We start from the raw sequence: 26,671 nt of genomic DNA on the forward strand, positions 1-26,671 counted from the left end.
GGAACATATAAAGATAAACATATTAGAATAACATGAGCCCTGCCTCACGGTATGAAAACGCAATTAAGAAAGTTGGTGACTTCAGAACCAATGCGGAGCAAATTCTGGTTAAGTTTTTTTTTTTTTTTTTTTTTTTTTTTTTACTTTTCCGGCCTGGTACAATCCCAAATTATAGGAGGTATGCCCCATCATATGCGTAGTGCCTCCCTTCCACACCGTTACTCTGCCCACTAAAACTACTATCAAACAAAAAGCATCTCATCCGGAAATATCTTTTCTCCGTTGTTGGAACTTTTAAAGATAAAGCAATTTATGCAAGTCGCATGTGCTGTTGCTTTCACGAAACCCCATTTCAAATCACTTCAGCATTTCCTAGAGGACAAAGATCGTTATTATCTGTGGGGTGACTAAGTTCCAATCTGTTACTATGCCCGCCAGGGAAGAGGAAACCACTGAGATGCATCATACTTGAAGCATCTCATCCACAAATATCTTTTCTTCATTGTTGGAATCTTTAAAGAGAAACCAATTTCTGCAAGTCGCATGTGGTTTTGTTATCAAGAAACTCCGTTCAAATCACTTTAGCAATTTTGAGAGGACAAAGATGCAGTATCAACTGCGGTATGATTTATTTCCACCTCTTGACTATGCCCAACAGGAAGAAGAAAGCCACTATCATACTGCAAGCCTCTCATCCTCAACTCTCTTTTATGCAAGTCGTATATGATGTTGTTTCCTGAACACCATTTTAAAAGACTTCAGCAATTCTTAGAGGACAAAGATTAAACTCATTATCACAATGAGATCGCTTCAGAATTAGATTGAAAATTCAAAATATTCTTTATTGATATCAATACAGGTTTTCACGCATTTATTACCAGATAAATGTATCTATAACTAGATATACACAATTAATGCGTCACGTGAGGTTTTATACCTTGAATTATGCTACCAAGAACATACAGTAAGATTTTTTCATATCTTGCTTATAACGGTGAAATGCACAAATACTATTTATTGCTTTGAACCGATATGCTTATGTCCAATTCAAGAACACTTTTGTAGAAGTATTATAAAATCGTGTATAGGCAACTTTGGATCTTACCACGTCTTAGTTTTAATGTGCTTGCATGAATTATTTCATTAAATTTTGGTTTCCAAATTCATAGTTTATTTAAAAGAAAGGAGGGCTGATTTATGACATTTAATACAAATAATATCTCGTACTTTTACAGTTCCCCCATCTATTGTGGATGCAGAAACCAGCACGGACACGGTCGTGGAAGAGCGGGCGAAAGTGAGCCTCCGTTGCAGCGCCACTGGGTATCCACCACCTGAGGTGTCTTGGAGAAGAGAGAAGCCCAAGGACATCAATTTAGGACCTGTCGGAAACACCAGAAATATAGGTGAGCAAATCTCTTGCATACTTTTTTGCAAAAGGATAAAGCTTTTAAAGATTATCCGTTGGTTTAGAAGCAGATCGGGTTAAAATATAAGTATAATTTGAAATAGAAATATGAACTTAGTTGTTTCGGTTATTTATCAAAGATGAAGAACTATATTTTAAATATATTTACATGAAAAGCCAGATTTATTTCTTTAAAAAATTGCAAAGATAATAAAACAGTTGCAAGAAATATTGCATTTTATTTGTGAAAAAACATTAAGATTTAAATGCTTGAATTTGATTTAAATCTATGTTTCAACATAAGGATGACAAAAGAAGTTTGTTGATATATTGAAATTATCTCTTTTGGTTGGTCGTAGATAATATAAATTTCAAGGCTTATAACTCTTAATACTATGATGGGAATGATTTGAATGCTAGTAATGATAATGCTGCTATGATACAAAAAAAAAGATAATTTGCTGATGAATTCAGTACGAAATACGATTTGCGCAGAGCAAATTTAAAATTCTTTGGGTAGAAATTAACGAATACCACCACATTTTTTTGGGGGGGTGGGTGGGTGGGGGGGTGGATTTAAAGTTATTGGATTTTAGTTTGGGATTTAAAGTTTTGAGATTTAAAGTTAAATATTTTATATTTGACGATATCTATTAGAAATAAGTGTATAGGAGACATTTTAATGCAGTAGAAAAACAGTAACAAACTACATAATTTTATTTTATAAGGAAATGACTTTTTGAGCAATACTTTCAATATAACAAAAGTTTGCATTATGAAAAATAAGTAAAATACCATCTTCTTAAAAATTAAGAAAAATTTTTTATGACATTCTTATTTAAAATCTTACATAACAATATAATTTGAACACCCTATGCTAATCAAAAATATCTTCACATATATTAAGGTACCTGTGAAATGCTTTTTTCAAGAAAAATGATATCTTCTTTATAACCTCACTATGAATTGTTTTCATTATCCCATTTCAACTATTTTTTTCGCTATAACCAAATGAAATTGAAGAGATAAAAGTACATACAGAAAAAAGTACAGAATGGAATAGAGGTGTCGGGAGTAAGATAAATGTTGTAGACTGCTTTAAAACACAGGATGTTGCATTTTTCTAATAGGGATATTTTGCAGAATGATTAAAAATATATATTTCAAAATTGTCTTTCTATATTGTATAATATGAGCTAAAGAAACTGTAGTCTTGTATTGTTTAATGTCCTTGTCATACACGCATTCATAATATTCCCATATATTGCTATGAGAATAATATATGAAATTCTATGAATTTTTTAAATATTTTGATACTTATTCAATTATGGTTTTCCAAAGTTTCCCATTAGGTTTCTTAAAAACTTTGAAAAAAAATCATATGCATGAGATTGAAACCTTTTCCCGACCAAAATCTATAATGCTTTTTTATTTGATAATCAATATCTTCTCATTTTTAGTTCTATTATCATTATGAAATGTATATTGCATTATTGTGTCATTATACTTCAGTTTAGGAATAGTTATCCTTTGTTTAGAACTTATACGAAAATTATTGTTAAATTTCAATAAATTTCAGTATAGTTCTTGAAGACAGCACATTTATTAGACATAGAAACAAAACGAAAAGAAAAGAACACAGATATTGATGGTTACGCACACAGCATCATGTTAAGCAGTTCGCGGGAAGAATGCGCCAGAACGAAGCCAGAAGCGTAACCATATATATATTCTTACGCGAGGAAAAATAGTTCACTCGCTTCATCCCAACAAAAATATTTTGGAACTTTTCTCATTAATATTGATCCAAGATCAGAGATAACCCCTGAACTGAACCATTTTCGACATTTCCATGATGCGCATTTCAGTTTGCATTTTCTCAATACTTCTATACTATAGAAGTGAGTAAATATCTAAATTAATATCTGTAAAATTCCAATAATGGCGGTTTTTTAATGAAATGCTTTTTTTAACTAATTACATTTCAGTTCTATAGATTACTTCGATCGACATAAAATTAAAGAATATTGGTATGTACTTTTCACATCTTATAATCTGTAAACTCAGATTATCCTATTTTTTAATTATTCATTAATTGACTTGTAGGTAATGAAACTTAGTAATATAGAAAATAAATATTAAAAGATGAAATATCTCGAAGTAGAAGCTTCATTGCAAAATTATTCATAAATAGTTAAACTTTGAAGAAATCCCAATGAAGACTGTATCTGATAACAGTATCTTATAAATTTAGAAACCTTGTTTTTACTTACTCAGTTGATAAGAGATGTTACATAATGAAACAATACAAGGGATATAAAGAAAATAATGAAACGGATAGTCATTATTGATCTTTAAATTATGATCACTAATCAGATGTTTTCTTTTAGAAACATTTAGTACAGAAATGTTTCAGATGCACTTGTTTTTTTCTAAACAATTCTCTTTGCAAAACGTCATTTTATATTCTATGATATCACAAACAGAGTATTTAAATTTTTGTTACGAAATCAGACAGCGGTGCCTAATATGCATCAAAAATATTTTGATACTTCCTAATTCATGAATCAACTTGAATATAAACAGTTATTTTAAACAACATATCATTCAATAATATAAAATGGTATCCAATTATGTGAGAAATTTTTAACTCCATAATGTGTCAATTTCTACAGTAAACGAGAAATTTTGGAAATTGTAATTCATTTTTTTTTCATTTTTGTCTTCATAAAAATGAAATGCGGTAAATGCGTTATTACTTTTATTTCCATAAACATCTAGGTTCATTTTTAAGATTAAAATGATAGTTGTAATGAAACAACAATCAGTAAAAGAACACTTCAAAATTTAAGTTGTCATCTTCATTTCCCGCATTTATTTAGAACAGTTTCCAATTTTTAAGCATATACATTTATTGAAGATATTAATGTTACCATGTATTACGATATCATGTTCTTGATTTCCATCGTCTTGAAACATTAAGAAAAGATAACGTCTGCTTGTTTTGAGTTAAATTATGCAAGGAAATCTCTTGGCTGGCTGGTGAATCTAATATTAACAAAATGTGGATGGCGATCGAAAATGTGAGTGGAGCATCGTTATCGTTAGGTGAAATGGTTTATCTTTAGAAGCGTCATTTTGCTTGAAGCGAAGTAAAACACAGCGCATCATTAATAATTCATATCACTTTAGGGCTTTACAGTTGATGATGTCAGAACGATAAATGTTATGCAAAATAAAAAGGAAATGGGTCCTGATTGATTCGTCTAATAGATCAGACAACATTTGATGGGTTTTTATGTTAGGGCAGAAGATTAGGTGATTATTCTTTGGGTAGCAAAGTTTCCATTTTCATTTTTTCAGATTTAGACTTTTCATCAAATAATAATATAAGCAATCTTTAGGTTATACAGTTCAGAATTTATCAGTTCAATCAATAAAAATAAATGAAGGGAATAGAAAATGATAGTTCATATTTATGCAACAGTAGTGGTGCTTTCGAGATCATTTTTTAAATAGGAAAGCATAAATATTTTTAATGCGATTGAAGAGGATTCGATTTTTATAAATCCATAAGTATAAATTAATACTTATGGATTACTGTTTTCTTTCAGGCTCATTCGGTGAGGATATATAAGCATAATATTATTTTGGAATATTTTTTTAACAAAGTTTAATGTTTTTTATGTGCAGCCACCAGTGCCCATCACAGAGCCAATAGAATAATTTAAACTGCATATGAGTATATATTATATTTCTTTCAAATAAAATTTTAAAACAAAATCGTAATAATATGCAGAAGGGTCATTTTATATAGTGAAATACATAGAGTATGACCAGAAGGGCTAAACGTCAGTTTACATTACGGGTTACTTATGACACCCAAGTAGTTATTGAAATATACAGGTGTCAATAACTGGTGACTACCATTGCAATCAATATACGAAGAGAACTGGATCTATCAGATGATGGAGACAGAAATTTAAAGACAATCTATAAAGTAAATGGAACATTTCCAAAAGGCATTTTACATCATATTCAACAATGTAAAAAGGCATTTTACATCATATCAACAAAAGGCATTTTTCATCATTCTGATCTCCATTCATTACATTAATCAGATCTGCTGCAGCGGATATCAGTGAAAAAAATATTTTCAATTAATTGTTATAAGCAGTAGAATGCTAGAAGACTTACCAATAGTCTACAAAAATTATTTCTGTTTAGGGAGAAATCTAAGAACAAATAGCAGCTGGCAGGTTAATTTAAGCAACGAAACCGTCAAAATATGATTATTTCCTGTTGCCAATTAATTTTGCAATCATTTATGTTTCTGCTTTTATTCCCTTAATGTACTCATAAATAGATTGTGAGATGATATATTTTGTTCTTCAAGTTAAAGAAAATCCAATCGATTGAATCAGTTTATTCAATTTCAATCTTAATAATATAATTTGGTGATTCATATTCGGTTGATTCATCAATTGGTCTGCCTTTTGATGCTTTATTATAAGTTTAAGCGACAATTTACATCCGCCAGATGATAATCGGATCAATTTAATTTCTTTCTTATTTTTTATCTTACTTGCTCGCCCTGTGAAGGAATATTACTATTCTATCTAATTAGAAAATTAATAGTTATCACTGAGTGCAACTATTCTTAAATTAACATTGTTTTTATTTTTTTAAATTATAAAAAAAGAAAAAAAGATCAACATAGTTAAAAAAATTTCTTTGTATTTTAGAAATATTTTTTAAGAGTACTCATTTTTTTTAACGATATTAGTTTGATTTACTTTGCATTGATTTTATTTTTAAATTTATTGATAATTGGTACAAAGGCTTGTATCCATGAGAAAGCTCTACATTTTCTAAGATTACATATCTTCAATACTGTATTTTCACAAACTATTTATTCAAGACTTTTTTTTCAAATAAAAAAGGCATTCAGTTAATTCTAAATCATATCTTGGTTTCTTGATATAATAGCAGTAAATGTCAGATACTCATTTTCAAACTGCTATTCGAAAAACTAAGAATTTGTGTTTCATCTTACTTGTAGTTTTGCTGTAGTTACGAGTAATCACAGCCCTCTTAGAACTAATTTGATGCTGTAGTAACTCTTATTTTGCCAAGCTAACCTTTCTTTAGGCAATTATTATTTCAATTTTATCCATTCAAACAATATAGTTTCGAAATATGCAAAATTCATTTGAAACGTATGCAAAATTTTAATGAAAAAAATTTTGCAAATAAAAATCAGCAACAATTGCAAATTTTGTATTGCATCTCTAAGTGGTCCATGTAATAAACTATGAAAAAAAAAACAAATTATGGAGAACGAAAGTATTAGGTTCTGATTTTTTTCTCAAGTTAATTTGATTTAGAAGGGTAGACAATAACATATTTTGCTTGAACTCTATGATTTGAATATAGTTTTGAAAGTAAATAATTACTAAATAAATAAAGAAGACAGCATTCTTAAATGTTTCGAAGATGAATACGTAAATAAATTGACACATATGCATTGCTTACATTTGGTTCAGCTGAATAATATTAATAGCAAGTGCACCATCTGAATAGAATTAATTTCTAATTCAAAATTGTCATCAATAAAATATTGCATATATTCAGGTGTAGAAGTATTTCATACAATTACTCTAATAAATAATTATCGCTTAGTGCAAATATCATGTGATTAATAGTGAATAATTTAATTATACAGATTAGATTTGTTTTAATGATTCATTTATCGAAGAAGATAATTACATTATAACAATATTGTATCAGGAATGATAGGTTGAAAATCGGTAAATTATAATTCTTAATCTTGACTTCTTTGTTTGTTTATTTATATACCATAAAGTAATTTAAATAGTAGTAATAGTTTCTTCTAATTAGTTCGTGTTATTAATTCTGATTGATTATAAAAGTTTAAAAAGTTAAAATTTTATCTTGAAGTTAACTAAACTTTAAACATGTCTATGCAAATAACAAATTTTAAGTTGTTCTGTCGATAGTTTATTGTGGAATAATATTTAACAATACATGGTTGACACTTAAAATATTATAATGGATAATACTTATTTGTAAATTCTTTTACATTTGAAATATGAAAGAGGGAAAAAGAAATATTTAGGGAATAATTATGAATGAGAATTATTGGTAGAATTTCTTACTCTTTCAAAATTTTGTCAACTTAATACACTTTCCACTCAAGTATTTTTTTATTGATTGAAAAATATTCGCTACATTTATGTGTGACAGAATTACTCGGCGTTCTAGACCAATGCCATGTCACTAAGTATACAAAAGTGAAAAAAATTTAGAAAATTTATTTGTGCAAGTCATATTTTATTGTTATTTTCTTATCTAAAGAAGAGGAATGAAAAGTGAAACTGAAGGTGGTTACAAAGCATTGTTACTATTATCCACAATTTTTCCCCTTGAGATTTAGAGCTATTTAAATTTGTCCTGTTGCGAAAAGAATCATTTCGCTCTTTGTAATAAGTGTTGAATACCATTATTATATTAGCACTTTATCTTTTGAATAGTTTTCTGATATAATCATCGCAAGTACCTAAAAGATTATAATGGTCTCATTTCAGATATTTGAGAAATATTTTGAGCTTAATATATAGTTAAGAGGTATTTAAGAAAATATCAATGTTGTCAAATTAATTTTCGCAAACATTTCGTACTGGAATTCTTATTTCAGATGTTATATAGTTTTTGCAAATTAGTTTTTAAATAAAATGCTGATAACATTTTCATCGGTTATCCCTAAATTATGTTTACCATTGTTAATTATCAAGATATAATATGTTATGAAATTCAGAAGATGCTATTATTGTTAGAGGCAACGCTCCTTCTGTAAGCATGTGTATGAAACAAACGTGTGAATTTAAAATCGATAACATTTTTAATTAATAGACTTAGAAAACATAGATAATTTTGAATTTAAAGATTTTATGTTAATTAATTTCGGAAAATAATCTATGATCCATGATTGGGGGAATTCATTTAAAAAAATGAATATGTTTGTGGTTTATAGACAAATTGCTGTAATAAAGTTATGAATCAATGGATTAAGGAAATTTGGAATATATAACAATTTTTTAAATGTTTAGAAATGTTTTAGTTTTTAAATTACATTTAAAGTAGAGGGTAAAAAATATTTCTTGTATTCCTTTTTCTAATTTCTTGTGAATTAGAATATACAACAAAAATTTAAATAAATTGAATTAACGAAATATCTCGTCATGTCAATTAATGTTTTAGTAAACAAATTTTCTCTAATTGAAATATTATGTTAGCATTCCAAAGATTGCAACACGTGCATGTAATTCAACTACTTTTATCTTAGATAGAGAATCTTGCCTGGGTTATGTAAGTCGAATGGACCAAATCTAAATGCTACTTTAGTTGAATCATATATATATATATATATATATATATATATATATATATTTGAAGTTTTCATGACTGATCATTTACTGAAATAGACCAATATCTGGTGAATGTTAAAAGTCTCCGATGAACGTCAGCATCCAAATAATTGTTATCCGATGTTCATCGAATACAGATATTCATCAGAGAATACTCACTTCTATAACTTCAGTCATACGATAGCATAATAAAAGTCCAGTCAAATATTTACAAATGTATTTCCTTTTTACTTCCATGCTTGAAATAAAAGTATTATCTATTATACTAACTTTACTGCATCTATAACAGTAACTATTATCATGGTGAAATGCCAAAAAAATTCACTTCTGCTATATATTAACTTAAACTGGATTACTTCATTACCCGGTTATTTGTCTATAATATTAAATAGATCACACATAATAACAAAAAATGACACACCTAGTAGTATGAATTTTTAATTATTACTTTATACAAGTTTGATATTTTGAGGCATCAAATTTTGAAAAAAAGGAATTTTTTAAAGAAATCATTAGTGGAATTCATTTCTTCATATTAATATATGCTTTGCGTACTACAGAAATTTATTCAATAAAATTTACACATTACTAATAATATTGGTTTACTTAAATAAACGTACGATGTTTTCCCCATTTAGTATAATTCTTAATTTTATATATAATGTTTCAAAATTTATTGGAAAATGGCTAACTATTAAAATTGAATTACCTTAGATACTTACTTTAATTACTTATTATTTAGTAATTACTTCAAATTTACTTGCTATTATTTTTTGAAAATTTATATTGCTGAGCTGAAAAAAATTATGACCGTAGCACATTTGTCTGGTATGACAGAAAAAAAATCTAAATTACATTTGACACATTTTTTCTTTTCTTTTTTTAGTTCAAAGGGTGGAAGGTGAATTCCTGAACCTAACTCAAGTGACCCGAGAGGATATGGGAGCCTATTTGTGCATCGCCAAAAATGGAATTCCTCCTACAGTCAGCAAGAGAATCGTGCTGCAGGTGAATTGTAAGTTGAGAGAAATTTTCAGTCGCACTTTTTGTGATGAACGATAATGCGGCTGCAACCATTGTTTCCTAATGGGTCATAAATTTATTTTGTTCAAACAAAAATTGCCTTTATGACGCTTCTGAAATTATGAACTCCTAACTCACGCTATGGCCCAGTAACAGAGAGATAGGGGGAGGGGGAGGTCGTACTTTAACTTTAGCCTAGGTCAGGGAAGATTGATATTCTAATGCTACATTTATTGCGTTTTGCAGTTACTGCTTCTATTTTCTTCGGTGGGAAATAAATAAACGATGTTTCATATGAATGTGAAAATTGCTGAGATATTGAAACAGAAACACGGAGAACTGCACCGAAAATGAATAAATTCTTATGTTTTCATAGATATCAAAACTGTGTCTATAAAAGCGTATATTTTGAATAAAATGCGAAACTGTTCTTCATTTTAGGTATATTTGATGTATAAGGACAGTTATATGAAGTAAATATTGTAAATCTTATTGCTTTCTTCCGGGATAAAAATACATCAAATACATAAGACGCAGTTTCCCAAAAAATTAAATTTTGTATTAGATATTCTAATATTTTAAACAAATGATAGCACATTGTTGGCAAAATATATAGCTCAAGTTTGTAAACAAGTATGAAAGCATGGAATTAATTTCTTTCGTAATATAGGTGCGTTTATATAGGTGCATATATAAATATATATATATGCAAACATTTCAGTTAAAATAAAGAAAGTTACATATTATGAAATTTAAATTTTGATTTTATAATTTTATTCTGTTTATCAGTCTTTGTGCTTTCAAAAGTATTGAAAGACAGCTAAAAAATTAAATTTATTTCTTTCAGAAAGATATACAGAGACATAAAATTCATGAATATAAATGAATCAAAAATTTCTATCTATTCATTACTGAAAAACTCTTACCATCTAGTAAAAATAGTGCCATATTTTTTAAAGAATATATTACATTCCAATATCTGTCAACAATTTTTTCCTGCTGTTTAGAAATATGCATGCATATTTAATAAAGTCAAATCTTACTTTTATATACATTTTTTTCTGTTTTCCTTCTATCTCAATTTTTGTAAGTCGTATAAATTCTAAGAATTAAATTATTTCAGAATTTTTGATATCCACTAAAATTCTTTCATTCAATATTTCAAAAGTAGTGATTTTTCAAACCTATGGATAATTTTTGGAATAGACAAATTTCTTTTTGCATAAATATGTGAATTTTTATTTTATTTTAAATATTTATTTTTATAATTTCAATTGATTCCCAAATGTTATGAAAATAATTATAAAAACGTCTATCTAGAATGTGAAAAATCTAAAAATTCTCACTGAATTAACTGGGTGTTTTTTGCTTCAATTGTATACTGGAAGTCATATTTTAAATCTTTTTAACCAACAAAAAAGCAAATTTGTGCAATATTTTTTATCTATATTTTAAGATAAATATAGTACGAAAGAACATAATAATAAAAAATTCTTCATTTAAATCTTACAAATAACCAAAAATTTCAATCCATTTTTCATTCCATAATGAAATGATATGTGGTATTTATATGTTAGTATTAATTTGAAGACACTATAGTAAAATATTTTTCAAATAAAACCAATAATTCATCATTTATAAAGAAGGTTAAAATAAACCTGGCAATTTTTTATTCTTTCTTAAATTTAACGAGCATTGCTTGGAAAATTTCTTTAAAATATAAAATGAAACTCCTTATTTTTAAAAACTGCAAAATTGTTTTTGTTCAGTTTTCAGATGAAAATTATTCAAAATTACCTTACAGATGATTATCAAAATAATGGAATCGTCATGTCAATAAAGTGACATTTAACAATGCTTTTCAAAAGTATTACAATATAATCTTAGCTATCAGAATTTTTAATATAAAAAGTATATATCATAATAGTATGAGTTAACTTTAATGAAATTTCATGCGTATTGAATTTTTATCAAATGCGTAAAATATCATACCTAACAGACTTTCAAAGAGGCCAGATTTAAGGAGTCCCACTATCTGGAACAACTATGACTGAAGTATCCCAAGTTTTAAGCCTTTTTAGAAGAACAGTGTCTAAACTCATAAAAGCGTGCACGCAGATCGCAATGAAAGCTCGACAAAGTAAAATAGTAGACTGGAGGAGAAGCTGAAGTAAAAGAGACCAGCGGGGATTGGAATGGGTTGAAATATCTAAAAACAAAACACTATCAAGCAAAGCAACTGTAGATCTCAATCAACATCTCAATCAATATCCAAAATTATACTTCGAAAACATCTTCATAAACTGGACATTTAAAGCAAATCAACAATTCCTATGCCACGTGTAACAGGTGTAAATGCCAAACGTCGTATGCAGTGGTACTATAACCACAAAACCTGGTCGATTGATAAGTGAAAAAAGTTACATGATCAGATGAATATATTTCCGACTTTTTCCAACAAAAAGGATGGTTACATACTTGGAGGGCACTTGCTCCTTTGAACTGTCAGGTATGGAGCGGTTCAAGGTATGGGCAACCATGACGGGGATTTTCTTTCAATCTAATAGCAACCCGTTAGGAAGAATTCCCGCAGAGAAGTATAGAGAAATATTAACTGATCAGGTCCACCCTACGATGCGAACTTTGTTTCCTGCAGGACGTGAAATTTTCCAGGTTGATAATACTCTTATACATAAAACGAAACTTGTCCAGTCAGATTTGATAAACACCAGGATCAAATGAAACATCCACTTTGGCCTGAATGGTCCCTTGACCGCAATATAATCGAGTTGCTATGGACTATTTTAGAGCGTTCAATCCGGAATCGATATCTTACGATATTTTGATAACCACTTGTATTCTAAATGTGCTATCTTAATTATTAATAAATCGACATTTATACTTTTTTTATTATTGAATCTAGTTACTCAAAGTTTGATAACCGTTTCTTTCTGAAATTTAGTACTTTTATTTATTATGCCATGACTTTTTTATATATATTGAAGTAAATTTTAATTATTTAAATAATAAATTTCAAAAATAATTCTTTTATTATTTGAAAATATTTATTCATTTCATGATATTATTGCATTTCACAATTAGCAAAATATATTTTATTAGGATTTTAGCAACCAGCATTTAATTTTTTTTCATCCTCATTATCTCTAATTATTCTTTCCATATAGTTTTATTTGCTTCTACCACTTTCTTACATCTTTGCATTAATATAGACATTCAAAATATCTTTTTTTCAATTTCTGAGTTATTGCTTTGGAATTTTCATTAAATTCTAAGATATATTTCTTATGATAGGAGACACATTTTAGACTTTTTTGAATTTGAACATTTCACACTTTTTTCAGAATTAATTTTCGAGACTTTTGTTTTGCAAACTTTTATCTTTGCAATCTGATGTCTACTTAATCTTTGCAATCTGATGTCGATGTCAATCTGATGTCAATGTGACTCATCCTTCTGAAGAAAGCATCGGTTTCACCTTCTTGTTAATGATTCATATATAAACGATTGATATATAGTAAAAATTATTATAATAACTTTAAAAAGTTATTTTAAAACTTTAACTGTATTTTTGAGCTCCGTAAGAATTCTCAAATCTTTGCTACAAAATAAGCAACAACAAAAAAAAGATAAAAGATTTAACTTCACTAAAATTAAAAGTTTTGCTTCAGATCTTGAGCTATTAGATAGCCCAAAATTATTGCATTAATAATATGCCAATGAATTAATATAAAGTAACACTTGCGAATCATTTATTTATTAATATATTTTTACATACATACCATACATTTTTTTTTTTTTTATATTAAGCGAAAGAATAAAGATGTGAAAAAAATTGTTTCTTCAGATCATTTCTGGCAGTTTCGGTATCACACACAATAAAATAATAAATATTTTAGCCAGTATTTCGTATTTTCAACTTTTATCGTACAATTAAATTGAGATTAGGTGATATACTATATCCGAAGTCTTCAATAAGATTTTTTTTTCTTTATTTCCAGTTCCTCCTAAGATCAAAGTGGCCAATCAAATGGTATATGCTGCTGGCGGAACGGACGCAATTTTAGGATGCCACCTGGAAGCCTCTCCAAGGCCTCTGACGTCATGGGTTCGTCACGATGATGTCGTACTGATTAACAACAACAAATACGAAATTGTCGAGAAAGAAGATTCTTATAAGATAATAATGCAGCTTAAGATACGAAATGTCAGTGACAACGACTTCGGGCACTACAAATGCGTGGCAAATAATATGTTTGGGGATAAAGAAGGATTTGTTCGACTGATAGGTAACTAGTTTGACAAGTTTATAGGGATAAAAACATTTGTACTGAAAAGAATTGAAGTTGCTTTTCGTTCTTGATTGTTTTATGACAGTTCTTATGAGTTAAAACTTTTGAGACTGAATTTTGTTTTTTGTTTGCTATCTATAATTGGATCTTTTTTCAGGAGACTATCGATTAAAGAATAATAATTCTCACAGAATAATAATGAAAAAAGACGATTGGGCAGGCAAATTAAAAAAAAAAATGTGTTGTTTTTATGGCATTTTATTTTGTTTCACAAAGAAAATTCATATATTAAATACAAATACCAATATTTTTTTAAATTTAATATGTGAAGTTTTCGTTATACTATTAGTAATATTATATATTTTTGTTTATACTTTTTCACATTTTATCAAAGATTTACCGTCTTTAGCAATTAACTGTTTTGCTGGGAATATTTATTGGATGATTTCATCAAAATCACTTATGTATAACTTGATATTCATAAATCTCTAAACATGTATCCTTAAAGTATTTTTGAGCATCAACGAGCGTTAGGTATTTAAGCCATGATACTTCAGTGCTTTTTTACTCATCTCTTTCTTATGTAATCGAACTTCCTAATGGTGTCGAGTCCCATGACATTATAGTGACATTTATATATATATATATATATATATATATATATATATATATATATATATATATATATATATATATATATATATATATATATATATATATATATATATATATATATATATATATATATATATATATATATATATATATATATATATATATATATATATATATATATATATATATATATATATATATATATATATATATATATATATATATATATTTGTCATCACAAATTTCTGTTTCAAACTACGAATTATCTTTTGAGGTAAATTTTATTTTCTGATTCCTCATGCAAACTGCACAGCTAATTAACATTTCAACATATTATTCAAATTACAAAAATAAGAGAAAATTATGTAAATGCTAATATGTGATAAAAACAAACAAACTGGAAATGATTTTGAATTACATTGCTTTAAATAAATCTATTCTTAAAAATTATACAAAAAATTAAATGATTATGGAAATTCCTGAAACTTTCCAGAAAAAACTATATTTGTCATCACAAATTTCTGTTTCAAACTACGAATTATCTTTTGAGGTAAATTTTATTTTCTGATTCCTCATGCAAACTGCACAGCTAATTAACATTTCAACATATTATTCAAATTACAAAAATAAGAGAAAATTATGTAAATGCTAATATGTGATAAAAACAAACAAACTGGAAATGATTTTGAATTACATTGCTTTAAATAAATCTATTCTTAAAAATTATACAAAAAATTAAATGATTATGGAAATTCCTGAAACTTTCCAGAAAAAACTAAATTGTCATAATAAAAAATGCAATATCTTAATTTTTGAAATGGTATGGGAATCAGTTTTGTACCATATTTTCGAGAATCCAGCTAAATTTTAAATTAATTATTATCGCTTAATTTTAAATAATCGTCCTGAGACGAACGTTCAATCCTGCATAAAATATATATGTTATTTCAGGTAACTCTATTTACTACTTCACAAATTCAAAACACATAACAGTTGTCTATATTATTTTCTTAAAGCAATTAAATGCTTTCTAGTCTTACTTTAATCTTACTGTAGTTACTTTCTAACTCATAAACGACCACACGTTATTTCTTTGATAGAAATAATTATCTGTAATATACTCAATGCTTCTCATTTCTTCCTAAACCGTGATTGGCATCAGCTCACTAATTGTATCCATCTTCGCTTATTGTCCTGTCTCGAATACCAGGAAAAAGCTCGCATTACTCCAGAAGGAATTCGTTTTTTTTTGTGTGTGTATGCGTTCTCCTATGCTGCTTAAAGATAGATCTCATCTTATGTTGTGTAGTATATCCAGTACAACAATTCGTGTAATATAAGTGATTATATGTTACTTATTGGCCTTTGAATTATTTCCGCGCATATTATATCTTGTCTTTAGAATTATTCTCTTGCATTTTACATCTTGGCCTTTGAATTATTATTTATAAGTTACCTCTTGGCCTTTGAATTATTTCCGTGTATATTACGAAACAATACTTCTCAAAAAACTGTTTTTATGATTACAAACTCATTGAATTTGACAAATAAAAATATTCTGGTCTCTTCTTTCCAGTCTTCAAAAGCGTTTTAAAGTAGCAATCATTCGAGGTTATTCCAAAATTATTCTTGGATATTAATTATTTATTTAAAAGCTGTTTTCTATGCGAATTTTCATGTCTCTAAAAAAATGCTAGTCATTTTGCTTTTGCAGTTGTCTTATTGATAAACTTAAAACATCAATAATGTAAGGTCTTATAAATGTTTCACTGTTGTGATTTAAAATTGGAACATCAATTATATATTATTCCATTTGAGCATGTTTGATACATAAAATGTCAAAATAACAACAAGAAATGTAGCAGATTTAAAATACCATATTTTTTTTTTAAATCATGTTAATGCGAGAAGTTCTATATATATATTTTTTTAGAAGAAAGGCATATTATCATATGAATGCGTTTATTCAGAATATTTCACTTTAAAGTAAACATTTATATTTCATTCAAAGCATATGACCCAGAAATTGAATTGATAATGAAGTCTTAGGAACGCGAAATAAGTTTTCATATATGTAAAAAATTTATTTTCTGATTATTTTATATATCTTTCAAATTTGAGACCGCATATTGAAACGGTCGAAAATGATAGTAACATTTTATGAAATATGCAAGAAGAATGAATTATTCAGATATGAAATATATATCGTTCTGGCACATGGTTTAAGACACATTTGTTGGTAAAGAAATATAACTTATTAATATTTATGCTGAACACATTTATAACCTAATTTTTTTCTTATAATATTTTGTAATTTAGTGGTAAACTATTTTGCAATTCATAAAAAAAATAATAAACAAATTTTGCAGAAAAAATATATAAAAATGATCATGGAGTGAAACATCATGCATATTTTGTATAAAAAGACTAATTTTATATAATGAATATTTTATTTTTCATATTAAGAGTTTTCCTTGTTTGTAGCTTGCATCTTTTCCTCCAAGTTGGATAATGGAAATTTTTATAATAAGTTTTTTAATCATTCCCTTTTCCTAAATTTAATATCAGCTAGTTGGATTTTCATATGTCTGTGTTGACTTTTTCATTTTCATTATGTCTGAAAAATACTTTTTTTTTAAGTAAGGAAGGGAGGATGTTAAAAAAAGGCAGAAAAGGAGATAAAAAATTAGAAATCTTGAAGAATGGGGTACTAGAGGATTATTATTAGCTTATTACATTTTTTATTTATTTTGTGGCATCATTAATTAGCTTTATAAAGTACAGAATCTGGTATTAACTTCTCTTCGAAACATTATTTTGATCTTCCATTATTATTTATATGTCTGATGATTAAAGTCGTCTGACCCTTCTTTGCTTTTATAGAACAAATAACAACAACTACCACGGCAATGTCAACAATCCCATACAGAGTTTTTATTCCAATTCAGAGAGGTAAGTTAATATATTTTAAAAGATTGTCAAAAAAAATCAAAATTTACATAAATAAGAAGTCATTATTTTATTAGACAGGTTAACTGGTGATATGACATCATTTTAACTTATAAATTTGCTTTTGATATATTCAAATTTAGCAATAATCCGTTAATACACAGTATATTAGTAATAAATCAAGTAATAGACATATTAGATGAAATATAATTTGAAAATTTAAGATAAAAAGGTTTTTGAATATATGCAGATTTCCCATTGTTGAATATAATACATTGTGTACTACTGTATGCTATCAATATTTAAAAGAAAAAAAAAATCTAAAATTGTTACAATAAATTTGACAATTTTTAAATAATTTTTCCATAAAATCTTTACATATATTTCAAACTATATTCAAAATTGTTCTAGTATTACTGTAGAAATAATACTAAATGCATTTTCCTGTGTTATTACTTTCCGCTTTAAAAAAATGAATTAACAACCATTAATTCATAAATATTAAAATGAAACTCCATGCAGTTTTTTTAAAGTAATAAAAAGAAGTCTAAGATTCTTATTGTTGTTAAAATCAGTGTTTTCTTTAATGGTATTTGACAAAAGATTCAAAGTTATCAGTAAAATTTAAAATAATAATAATAATAATAATAAATCACTGAAATATTTAGGAGCATTTCATGTAATGTTTTTTTTTTCCGTTTTTGCTTTATTCCATTCTGATAGAATATCACTCTATTTATATTCTATTTAAATTAGTTTGAATAGCTTATTTTTCTTTTAACTAGTGTTGAGTTAACCTAATGTCATTATTAATGCAGAAATGTTAGCAAGATATAGGTTACTAGGATACTTTTCTAGTATCTATTGTTTAAGATTTATTCCCAGATTTAAAATAGCATCAATAAAATTAATACATTTTATTAATTTTCAAATTTATGCCTGAGTGAATATTAGCAGAGATTTACAGCTATATTATTTCCTGTTGGAAATAAATATAAAAAGAAAAGAAAATATTATAAAATAACTATTCAAATAAAAATATTAATATATCACGTCTTTTAAATGGTTTAAAAAGTAAAAATATTTTTTCCCAGCTCCATACAAATTTATAACCCTATTAAGACTCCAAACTCCAAGCTAATTGAATTAAAAATTTGCATTATGAAAATTTAAAATTCACAATTGCCTCGAAATTTGTGATTGAGATTTTTTTTTATTAAAATAATTATTTTCTGCTTTTAAGTATTTGTAAGCAAAATTTTGCAATCAATTATAAACTGATGAGCTACCGACTTGGCATTGTGCTTTCTATTACTATAATGTTAAGTTTCCCTCCATTTCAAAATTTGTATCGGTTAGATAACAAGCAGCCAGCCATGAAAGCGAATTAATATTGCTTTATCATCCATTCTGAATTACGTTTAAAGTTTTAAGTCTGTAGCTCATTGAGAAGTAAATGGAAATGTTTGAGCTGATTAGACAAATAGATAATGGGAAAGCGAATACAAACGTCTTAAATAAATAAATAAACATTGGATAATATGTCAGTTATCATTTGTTTGAGTGACAAGGCCAATATATTATTCCTCATTCTTACGCAAAATTAAGTGCAGTTTGTTGTTTATTAAAAACGAAAAGATGATAAATTAAAACGTTATTTTTTTATTCTTATTAGATTTAAAGTCAAAATGATGACTTATATCCAGGGTCGCCGTACTCCTATTACTGTTATTACCATAAAATTTAGGCTTAGTGGTCAGAATATTACGAATGAATATGGATATATTTATTATAAAATGCAATTAAATAAATAGTATCCTAACGTCTTAACATCGCATTACACTTTATATCTGCTTATAAAACGTACGTGGGTCATATCCAATATGGTTTATTTACAGGGGAATTTACTTAAGAAGAAAGAAAATTACATTGGCAGTAATGATAAGCAGAAACTTTTCCCATTACCTAAAGTACAAGAATCCTAAATGAAGGAATATGGTAATTAGCATAATAATAATAAAAAAAAGCAAGAATAAAAAAAAAGTTACAATAATAATAAAAAGTAAATGCCTAAAGTACAAGATCTCTAAATGAAAAATAATGCACATAGTAAAAATAAAGTAAGAAAGAAAAATATTACATTGACAGTAATGATAATAAAGAACTTTGATAAGATCATTAACACAAGATTACTAATTGAACGAGCATTACAATGTCGTTTAAAGTATTGGGGGAAAAACATGAAGATTACACACTTTCTTTTACAAAAGAAAAATGAGAATAAAACAATTAAATGAATGTATTACATGAAACTTTCTTCAATTGGTATTTTACTTGTTTCAGTGGTTACAGAGAGTCAACCAATCCCAGAAGGAACAACTACGGCTAAGAAAGAGTATGGAGCTCCTACAACGAATTCATTGAGAGATGAGTCACAAGTCGTATCTTCTGGTGAGGAATTTTCACTTAATTGATATCTTAAACCAATCAATTCCAATTATTTTTTGATTATATTGTAATTATTTTATCAAAATTATAATAATTCTAAAATAAAGTTTTGCAAATTTTAGACCAAAGCGAATTCTTATTTATTTTTAAAACTTAAAAAAGTTTACATTTAGTTACGATGCATTAAATACCGTTTTATGTATATATAAAATTTCTAAAAATATTATATTACATTTTCTTTCGTTGACTTCAAGTAACTCTTTATTTCATTTATACATTTATAAAAAGAATGATGATTCAGCATTTTTAAAAACAAATTCATAATAGAAATTGCAATTATTAAAATTGAAAAGTTTCTTAATAAAATATTCTTTTGTTTATATAAATATATGATAATTTATTTTTCTTTACCTAATTGACCAGATTTAATTGATTTCAGTTTTTAACTATGGATTTAATCATTTCATTGATTTTTCTAATTTTTTTATATACTGAAGAAACGGATTATCATTTTAATAATTTTAAATTAAAAAAATCTAAGTCACATTACAAATGAATTATTTTGAAAAGTTAAGCTAAAACTGAATTTGTAGCTATTTTTGAAAATACAGAAAAGTTTTTTTGATTAGAATGACTACAAAACTTTTAGAAAATATTATAGACTGATATTCTTCATCAAAACATATGAAAAAAAAAAAAAAAAAAAAAAAAAAAAAAAAACGTGATATAAATCCGTTTTAAAAATCTGTGTAATGTGCTATAAATTTTTTTATCCTATTTTTATTTCTGCATTTTAGAAAAGCAGTTAGGTCCTGGAAAAGTGGAAAGTCGTCTAGAGGACGAATCGAATCAAAGAAGAACTATTAAAAAGCGCCCAAAGAGCACAAAAGACTCAAGTAAGCAAATATTAATGTCGAAATAAAATATATTTTAAATAATTTGCATATTTATTCGACTGAAAACATGATATTTATTATTGAGGAAAAAGAAATATATAAAATATTATTTAACGCATTTTGAATTCATATTTCAGCTGAAAAATTAAATTTGCCTAGTAAATAACTTTATACATTTCCATGACATATTGAAATACTCCTTCATTGAGTGCATATACACTTTCTCTTTCTAAAAGTAAAGTAAGCATAATGAATAATAAAAAAATGAAAGAATTCAAAATTACGACGAAGCTTGATATTATTTCAGATGTTTTAACTTAAATCATTACTAAGTCGTTTCACTGCATCCATATTCTATTGATTGTGATACAATTGTAATTGACAGTTCGAAATTAGTATAGCTATTTATTGTGCAAATACAAACTGTTTATTTCAATTTATCATCAAAAGAGAAAAATTATTTGTTATTAAGTTCAAATTCCATTATTCTGAATTCAAGATGTCAATGTCGTTGATAAATGGCATTGACATTTATGTTGGCACTTATGACATTGACTAATATTTGACAAAACTAAAGCAAAAGTACACAGTGAAAGGAATACAAGCTTATACATAAAAAAGTACATAAATTTAAATGCTTAACATTTTTGGAAACTAAATTTTTCAATAGATATTTTCTATTTCTTTCCTCAATTTATAGAATTCTTCTTATTTTAAAATCCTAGAATAAAACTCTGTAGTTAATAATGCATAGGAAAGTAATTTCATACATAAAATAAAACGGGAAATGCATGATAATAATAAGCGCATGTTGAATTTTTAAGTTTATTAGCAGCTGCAATATATGCAAAAAAGTAAGATCATGTTCTAAAATTTTATTTTTCGCAATATTTTATTCAAAAAAAATGACCTAACTAATAATATAAATTTCTTGATCTAAAATTTATTACAGAAACATTTAAAGTACTTTTCCTAATAATAAATAATTATTATGTTTTAATGTATGTTACATGTTCATAAGAATCCGAGACCGGAATTTTCACATTTATTATTCTTGAGTTTAATTTCATCAATTTCTCAAATTATAACAAAATTGTTACAAAAGAATTCGGATTTTACTTTATTATGTTTTCATGTATTATTTTTATTTACAGAGTTTATTACAGAGTACAGAGTAAATATTTTATTACAGAGTAAAACGTTTTTTGTTGTTATTATTATTATTAAAACAACCTCTAAGATAGTTTTGTAATGATTCTTTCACTTGAAAAAAATGATAATTTTTATAATAATTTTAATACAAATTAAAAATTAGTTTATTTTTTGCATACATCTTACCAAAACTATTATGTAGAATCACTGAACTTAAGAAACAATTTAATATACAAACAAATATCTTCTTCCCAAAAATTCTTTTTTTAAAAATAAATGTAGATCTTTAATTATTTTTCTCTAGTGTGATTAATCAGAATGTCATATGATATTGATTTTCATATTATAACCTTAAAACATACATAATATTTTCATTTTTTGAATACTACTAAATATTTACCTAAAATATACCATTCCGTTTAAATTATAAGAAAATGATTATTTAAGAAATTGTTATTATTATCCAGAAAAATTAAACTGAATTTTAATTATGGTTCAAAAGTAAAATATTAATTGAAAAATAGGAAATCATTAAATAAAAATATTTACTATTCCAATTTGTTGAAATTTTATGTAAAATTAATGTTTTTATGTCATTAAATGATAGGCTTGATCTTGATGGATAATATTTTAAAGCAAAACATGAACTTCATAATTCAAGACTGCTAAGCTTTCTAATTATAATTTCATCAATTTTAACATCAGAAAGCTAAGTTTCCCATTATGCAACTCAATAACAATTTCATCTCATTTGTGTGTTTAATCAGATGTATTTAATATACTTAGGTATGTAAATTCATTAAATAATTCGTTTTTATTAAAGAGACACAAAATATTTTAAATATTGAATGATCAAATAAATTTTTTAAGCTCATCTAAATGATATAAGCAATCTTCTATTCTCAAATATTAATACATTTTCAGTTTCTTTGGTGCGTTTTGAATTATAATTTTCCCTTTCAAAGGAATTAAAAGATCTCTTTTTAATGTGTTTCATTGTAATATTTTTTATTTTTAAAAATAATTCAGTTTTAATTCGGCAACTCAGAAATCTTGACGGCATCATAAATATATAGAATGCATATTAAGTAAATTATTAAAAACAATAATTATTTAATAAAATCTTTTTACTTTTATATTAAATCAATTCTTTAGATAGTAATATTTTGAAAAAAAGGTAAAAATAATTTTATTTGTTATTCATAAATCAGCAATAAATTAAAAAAAATCGCAAAAAAGGTTCAAGAGAGGAGTACTAGGGCATATATTCTTGCTTATAAAAGCAATTCAATTTTTGTTCGTTAACTCAGAAATCTTGTCGGTAGTCTAAAAATGTAGAATGCATATTTAGTAAATCATTAAAAACAATAATTATTTAATAAAAATCTTTTAGTTTTATATAAAATCAATTTTTTGTATAAAAATATTCGAAAAAAGGGCAAAAATAATTTTTTGTATTATTCAGAAGGCGATAATAAATAAAAAGAATCGCAGAAAAGGTTCAAGAGAGGAGAACTAGGACATGAACCTGAAAGTAAATAATTAATAAAAAGAAATCATACAATTTATTATAATCAAATATTAATTTTTCTTTCTTAAATATGAGAAATGAAGTTATATGATTGTATGTCATTAATATTGGAAAGTTATTATTGATTCATATTCGCCAAAATTTTTGAAGTATTCATCTTTTTGCAAAAGTGATAATCCCTATTTTGATGTTAATATACAATTAAATAATGCAAAGCTTCACGCCTATTTTTCTGTTCTCTCCTTTTTTTTAATTCAAATCATAATATAATTTAAGTCATTCTAACAATAAGTCATTGAAATTTTATATGTATGGTATTTAAAAATTTCGTTTATTTTAAATTTACTGAGGATTAACTACAGAAAGAATCAAATAAAATATTTTCATAACCTCATTGTATTAATGAATACGTTCAAAATTCCTAGAAAAAATAAAACTTTCTAAGAGAAATGAAAGACTTTATATGAAAATAGTATTTTAATTCTTTTCTAAGACTTGCTTCTTCTTTAAATTGTTTTCATTTTAATGTTCCTTATAGTACTTTACATTGATTCAAATTCTTATCTTAAGTCTTTTTTTATACCGAAAAAAGCGTTGTAAAAAATCAGAATGCATTTAAATGATGAAAAGATAATAAAAATTGAGATGAAAAGGAAATATCTATTTAAAGTTACCCAAATAAATAGTTCAGAAATAAAGAATAGAATAATTCAAAATTTTCTTTATCTGAATTTAAATAGATATACAAAATACTTTCGGCCATAATTTAAGTTTTACATTTTATCATTCTAATATGAAAATAAAATTCCCTAAATCTGTGACGGCTTTCTTTTACAGTATCACGGCTAATAAATATATCTTCTTCTGTATGTATTTATTTAAAAAAATAGAATAATCATTTTTTATTGAAGGAATTATAAATAAAAACATAAGTTATTTTTTAATTAATCGAATTTTTTTTTTTGAAAAACTTTCATTACTTTTTGTATATAATTTCTGATAATAATTTTTATCAATTTTGGGACAGTGTTTTAAACTTTAAAAAAATATTTCAGTCCTCCTATATAATATTTTGCATTTTAATTAATGGTGTTGATAAAAGTCTGTATATTATGATCATATACTATATTTAAAATTCAGTGTATCATCATTTTAATGTTAAATATTACTAAGAAGAAGTTGCATTTTTTATATAATTCAATTGTTTCATTTTATTCTTTCAGCTTCTGGATCCACCGAATTTTTCGTCATCCCCCATCTTACATTATTTGCCGCTGCGTCCTTTAATCTGTTCCGTAATAGCTTATTGAAGCTCTAAATTACTTGACAGCTCAACAATATCAGCATCTGCAAGTCGTCTTTAATTTTTATCAAAAAGAATCCTTAAAATATTCACGATACTTGTATACTTGTATTGAAAAGATTTGAAGGGAAAAAATGACACCAAGAAGGAAGAAAAAAGAATTGACAATAAACATTCTACAGGGTAGAATCTCCCACTTCAAAAAAAAAATCCCACATTTATTTCTTTTACTAAGACGCGAACTTTAAAACTTATTTCAATATCATTGCACATTAGAGACAGATGTTACAGTTAGATTTATATTTTAAACATGGATTTTCATTGTGCCACAAATACCATCCATTGAAATGTAATAAAATTCTTTCATTGTTAACATATGTCATGTTTGTTACTGTCGATTAAGATATTTGTATTAATATTTATGATTTATTTTCCGGATGGACATTTACTCATGATTTCCATCATCCTTGCTGTTAATGAATATAAATCATAATTTGGATCTATCTTTTGTATTTGTGCAATCGCAATACAAATCCAAGTTGTTTTAATTGTATTACGTGTAAATACGTGCCAAGAATACATGTAATATTGTATATGTGAATATTATTATTATTCAGATTACTGTCAAACAATTGTACAGTCTATTGTAAAATAAATGTTTCAGTCTCTGTTAATCTTTAGCTTAAATTTACCAATTTTTTTCTTTGTCTTCTTTGTCATTATTTTAGACTCTTTAAAGGTTTAACCAATTATATTTTTGTATGGTTAAGATTAATTTCCAAAATGCGATTATCATTTACCATTGCTTTTATAATAGAGGAAATTTATTTTATTTTTATAAATTATTACTTGAAAGTCGAAAGTCAAAATGAAATTTAACAAGTGTTTCAAATGCATAAAGATTTAATGTAATATGTAGAAATACTAAATTGTGAAAGCGGTGATTCAGGTTTTCATTTTTCATGAGTAAAATAAATTATTTCAAACATATTGACTTTAATAGGTTTATACTTTTCCTTTCATTTTTGAATTATGTAAAGCTTACATATATACTTTATTATTGTTCAATAATATTTAATATCTTAATTATAGTAAATATTTGATGCAAATTTCAAATAAAATATACAAATTATTCAGTCAAAAAATAGTTATTTGTGTTACATGCGAATGTTATATAACATCTCCATGGGTAATAACGAAAATTTGTAGGGAGACGGAGTTGATTAAAATGTTTTTTTATCTACTTAAGAAAACAAATAATAAAAAGTATGAATTAAAAATTACTTGAAGAAATTTAATTTGAGGATGCAAAGAGTATCAATGGTGAGGTCTCATGCTTCATGCTATACATCGAAGGAATAGAAGTTCAAGTCCCAAACACTTCAAAATACATCAAGATCAGTTATGTATGAGTGCTTGGTGCAAAGTAAATTATAACGAAGTTTTAAACTCCTCCTGTTCCCCAGGCTGAGAAATTAAAAAGTAGGATTTTGGCTCAGGAATTAGATGTTTATATGTCCTCTTTATCTGATCATGGTTAAAATTCCTTAGTGATGTCACAGTTCAGCATTTGTACTTTTAAAAGTCG

At 26.1% G+C, this 26,671-nt stretch overlaps 1 protein-coding gene across 1 annotated transcript in view; it reads left to right on the forward strand.

Moving 5' to 3' along the window:
- Nucleotides 1-25,717, forward strand: part of LOC129969904 (lachesin-like) — a 311,741-nt gene extending 286,024 nt beyond the window's left edge. Inside the window, exons 4-10 of the mRNA XM_056084422.1 lie at nt 1,236-1,406; nt 9,743-9,871; nt 13,899-14,186; nt 17,688-17,756; nt 20,097-20,204; nt 20,999-21,097; nt 25,004-25,717. Coding sequence (XP_055940397.1) covers nt 1,236-1,406; nt 9,743-9,871; nt 13,899-14,186; nt 17,688-17,756; nt 20,097-20,204; nt 20,999-21,097; nt 25,004-25,098 — 959 coding nt within the window. The 3' untranslated portion in view covers nt 25,099-25,717. The remainder of the gene's footprint in view (nt 1-1,235; nt 1,407-9,742; nt 9,872-13,898; nt 14,187-17,687; nt 17,757-20,096; nt 20,205-20,998; nt 21,098-25,003) is intronic.
- The last annotated feature ends 954 nt before the right edge of the window (nt 25,718-26,671 follow it).

The sequence above is a fragment of the Argiope bruennichi genome, chromosome 1 (genome assembly GCF_947563725.1).
Source record: "Argiope bruennichi chromosome 1, qqArgBrue1.1, whole genome shotgun sequence".
NCBI lineage: Eukaryota > Metazoa > Arthropoda > Arachnida > Araneae > Araneidae > Argiope > Argiope bruennichi.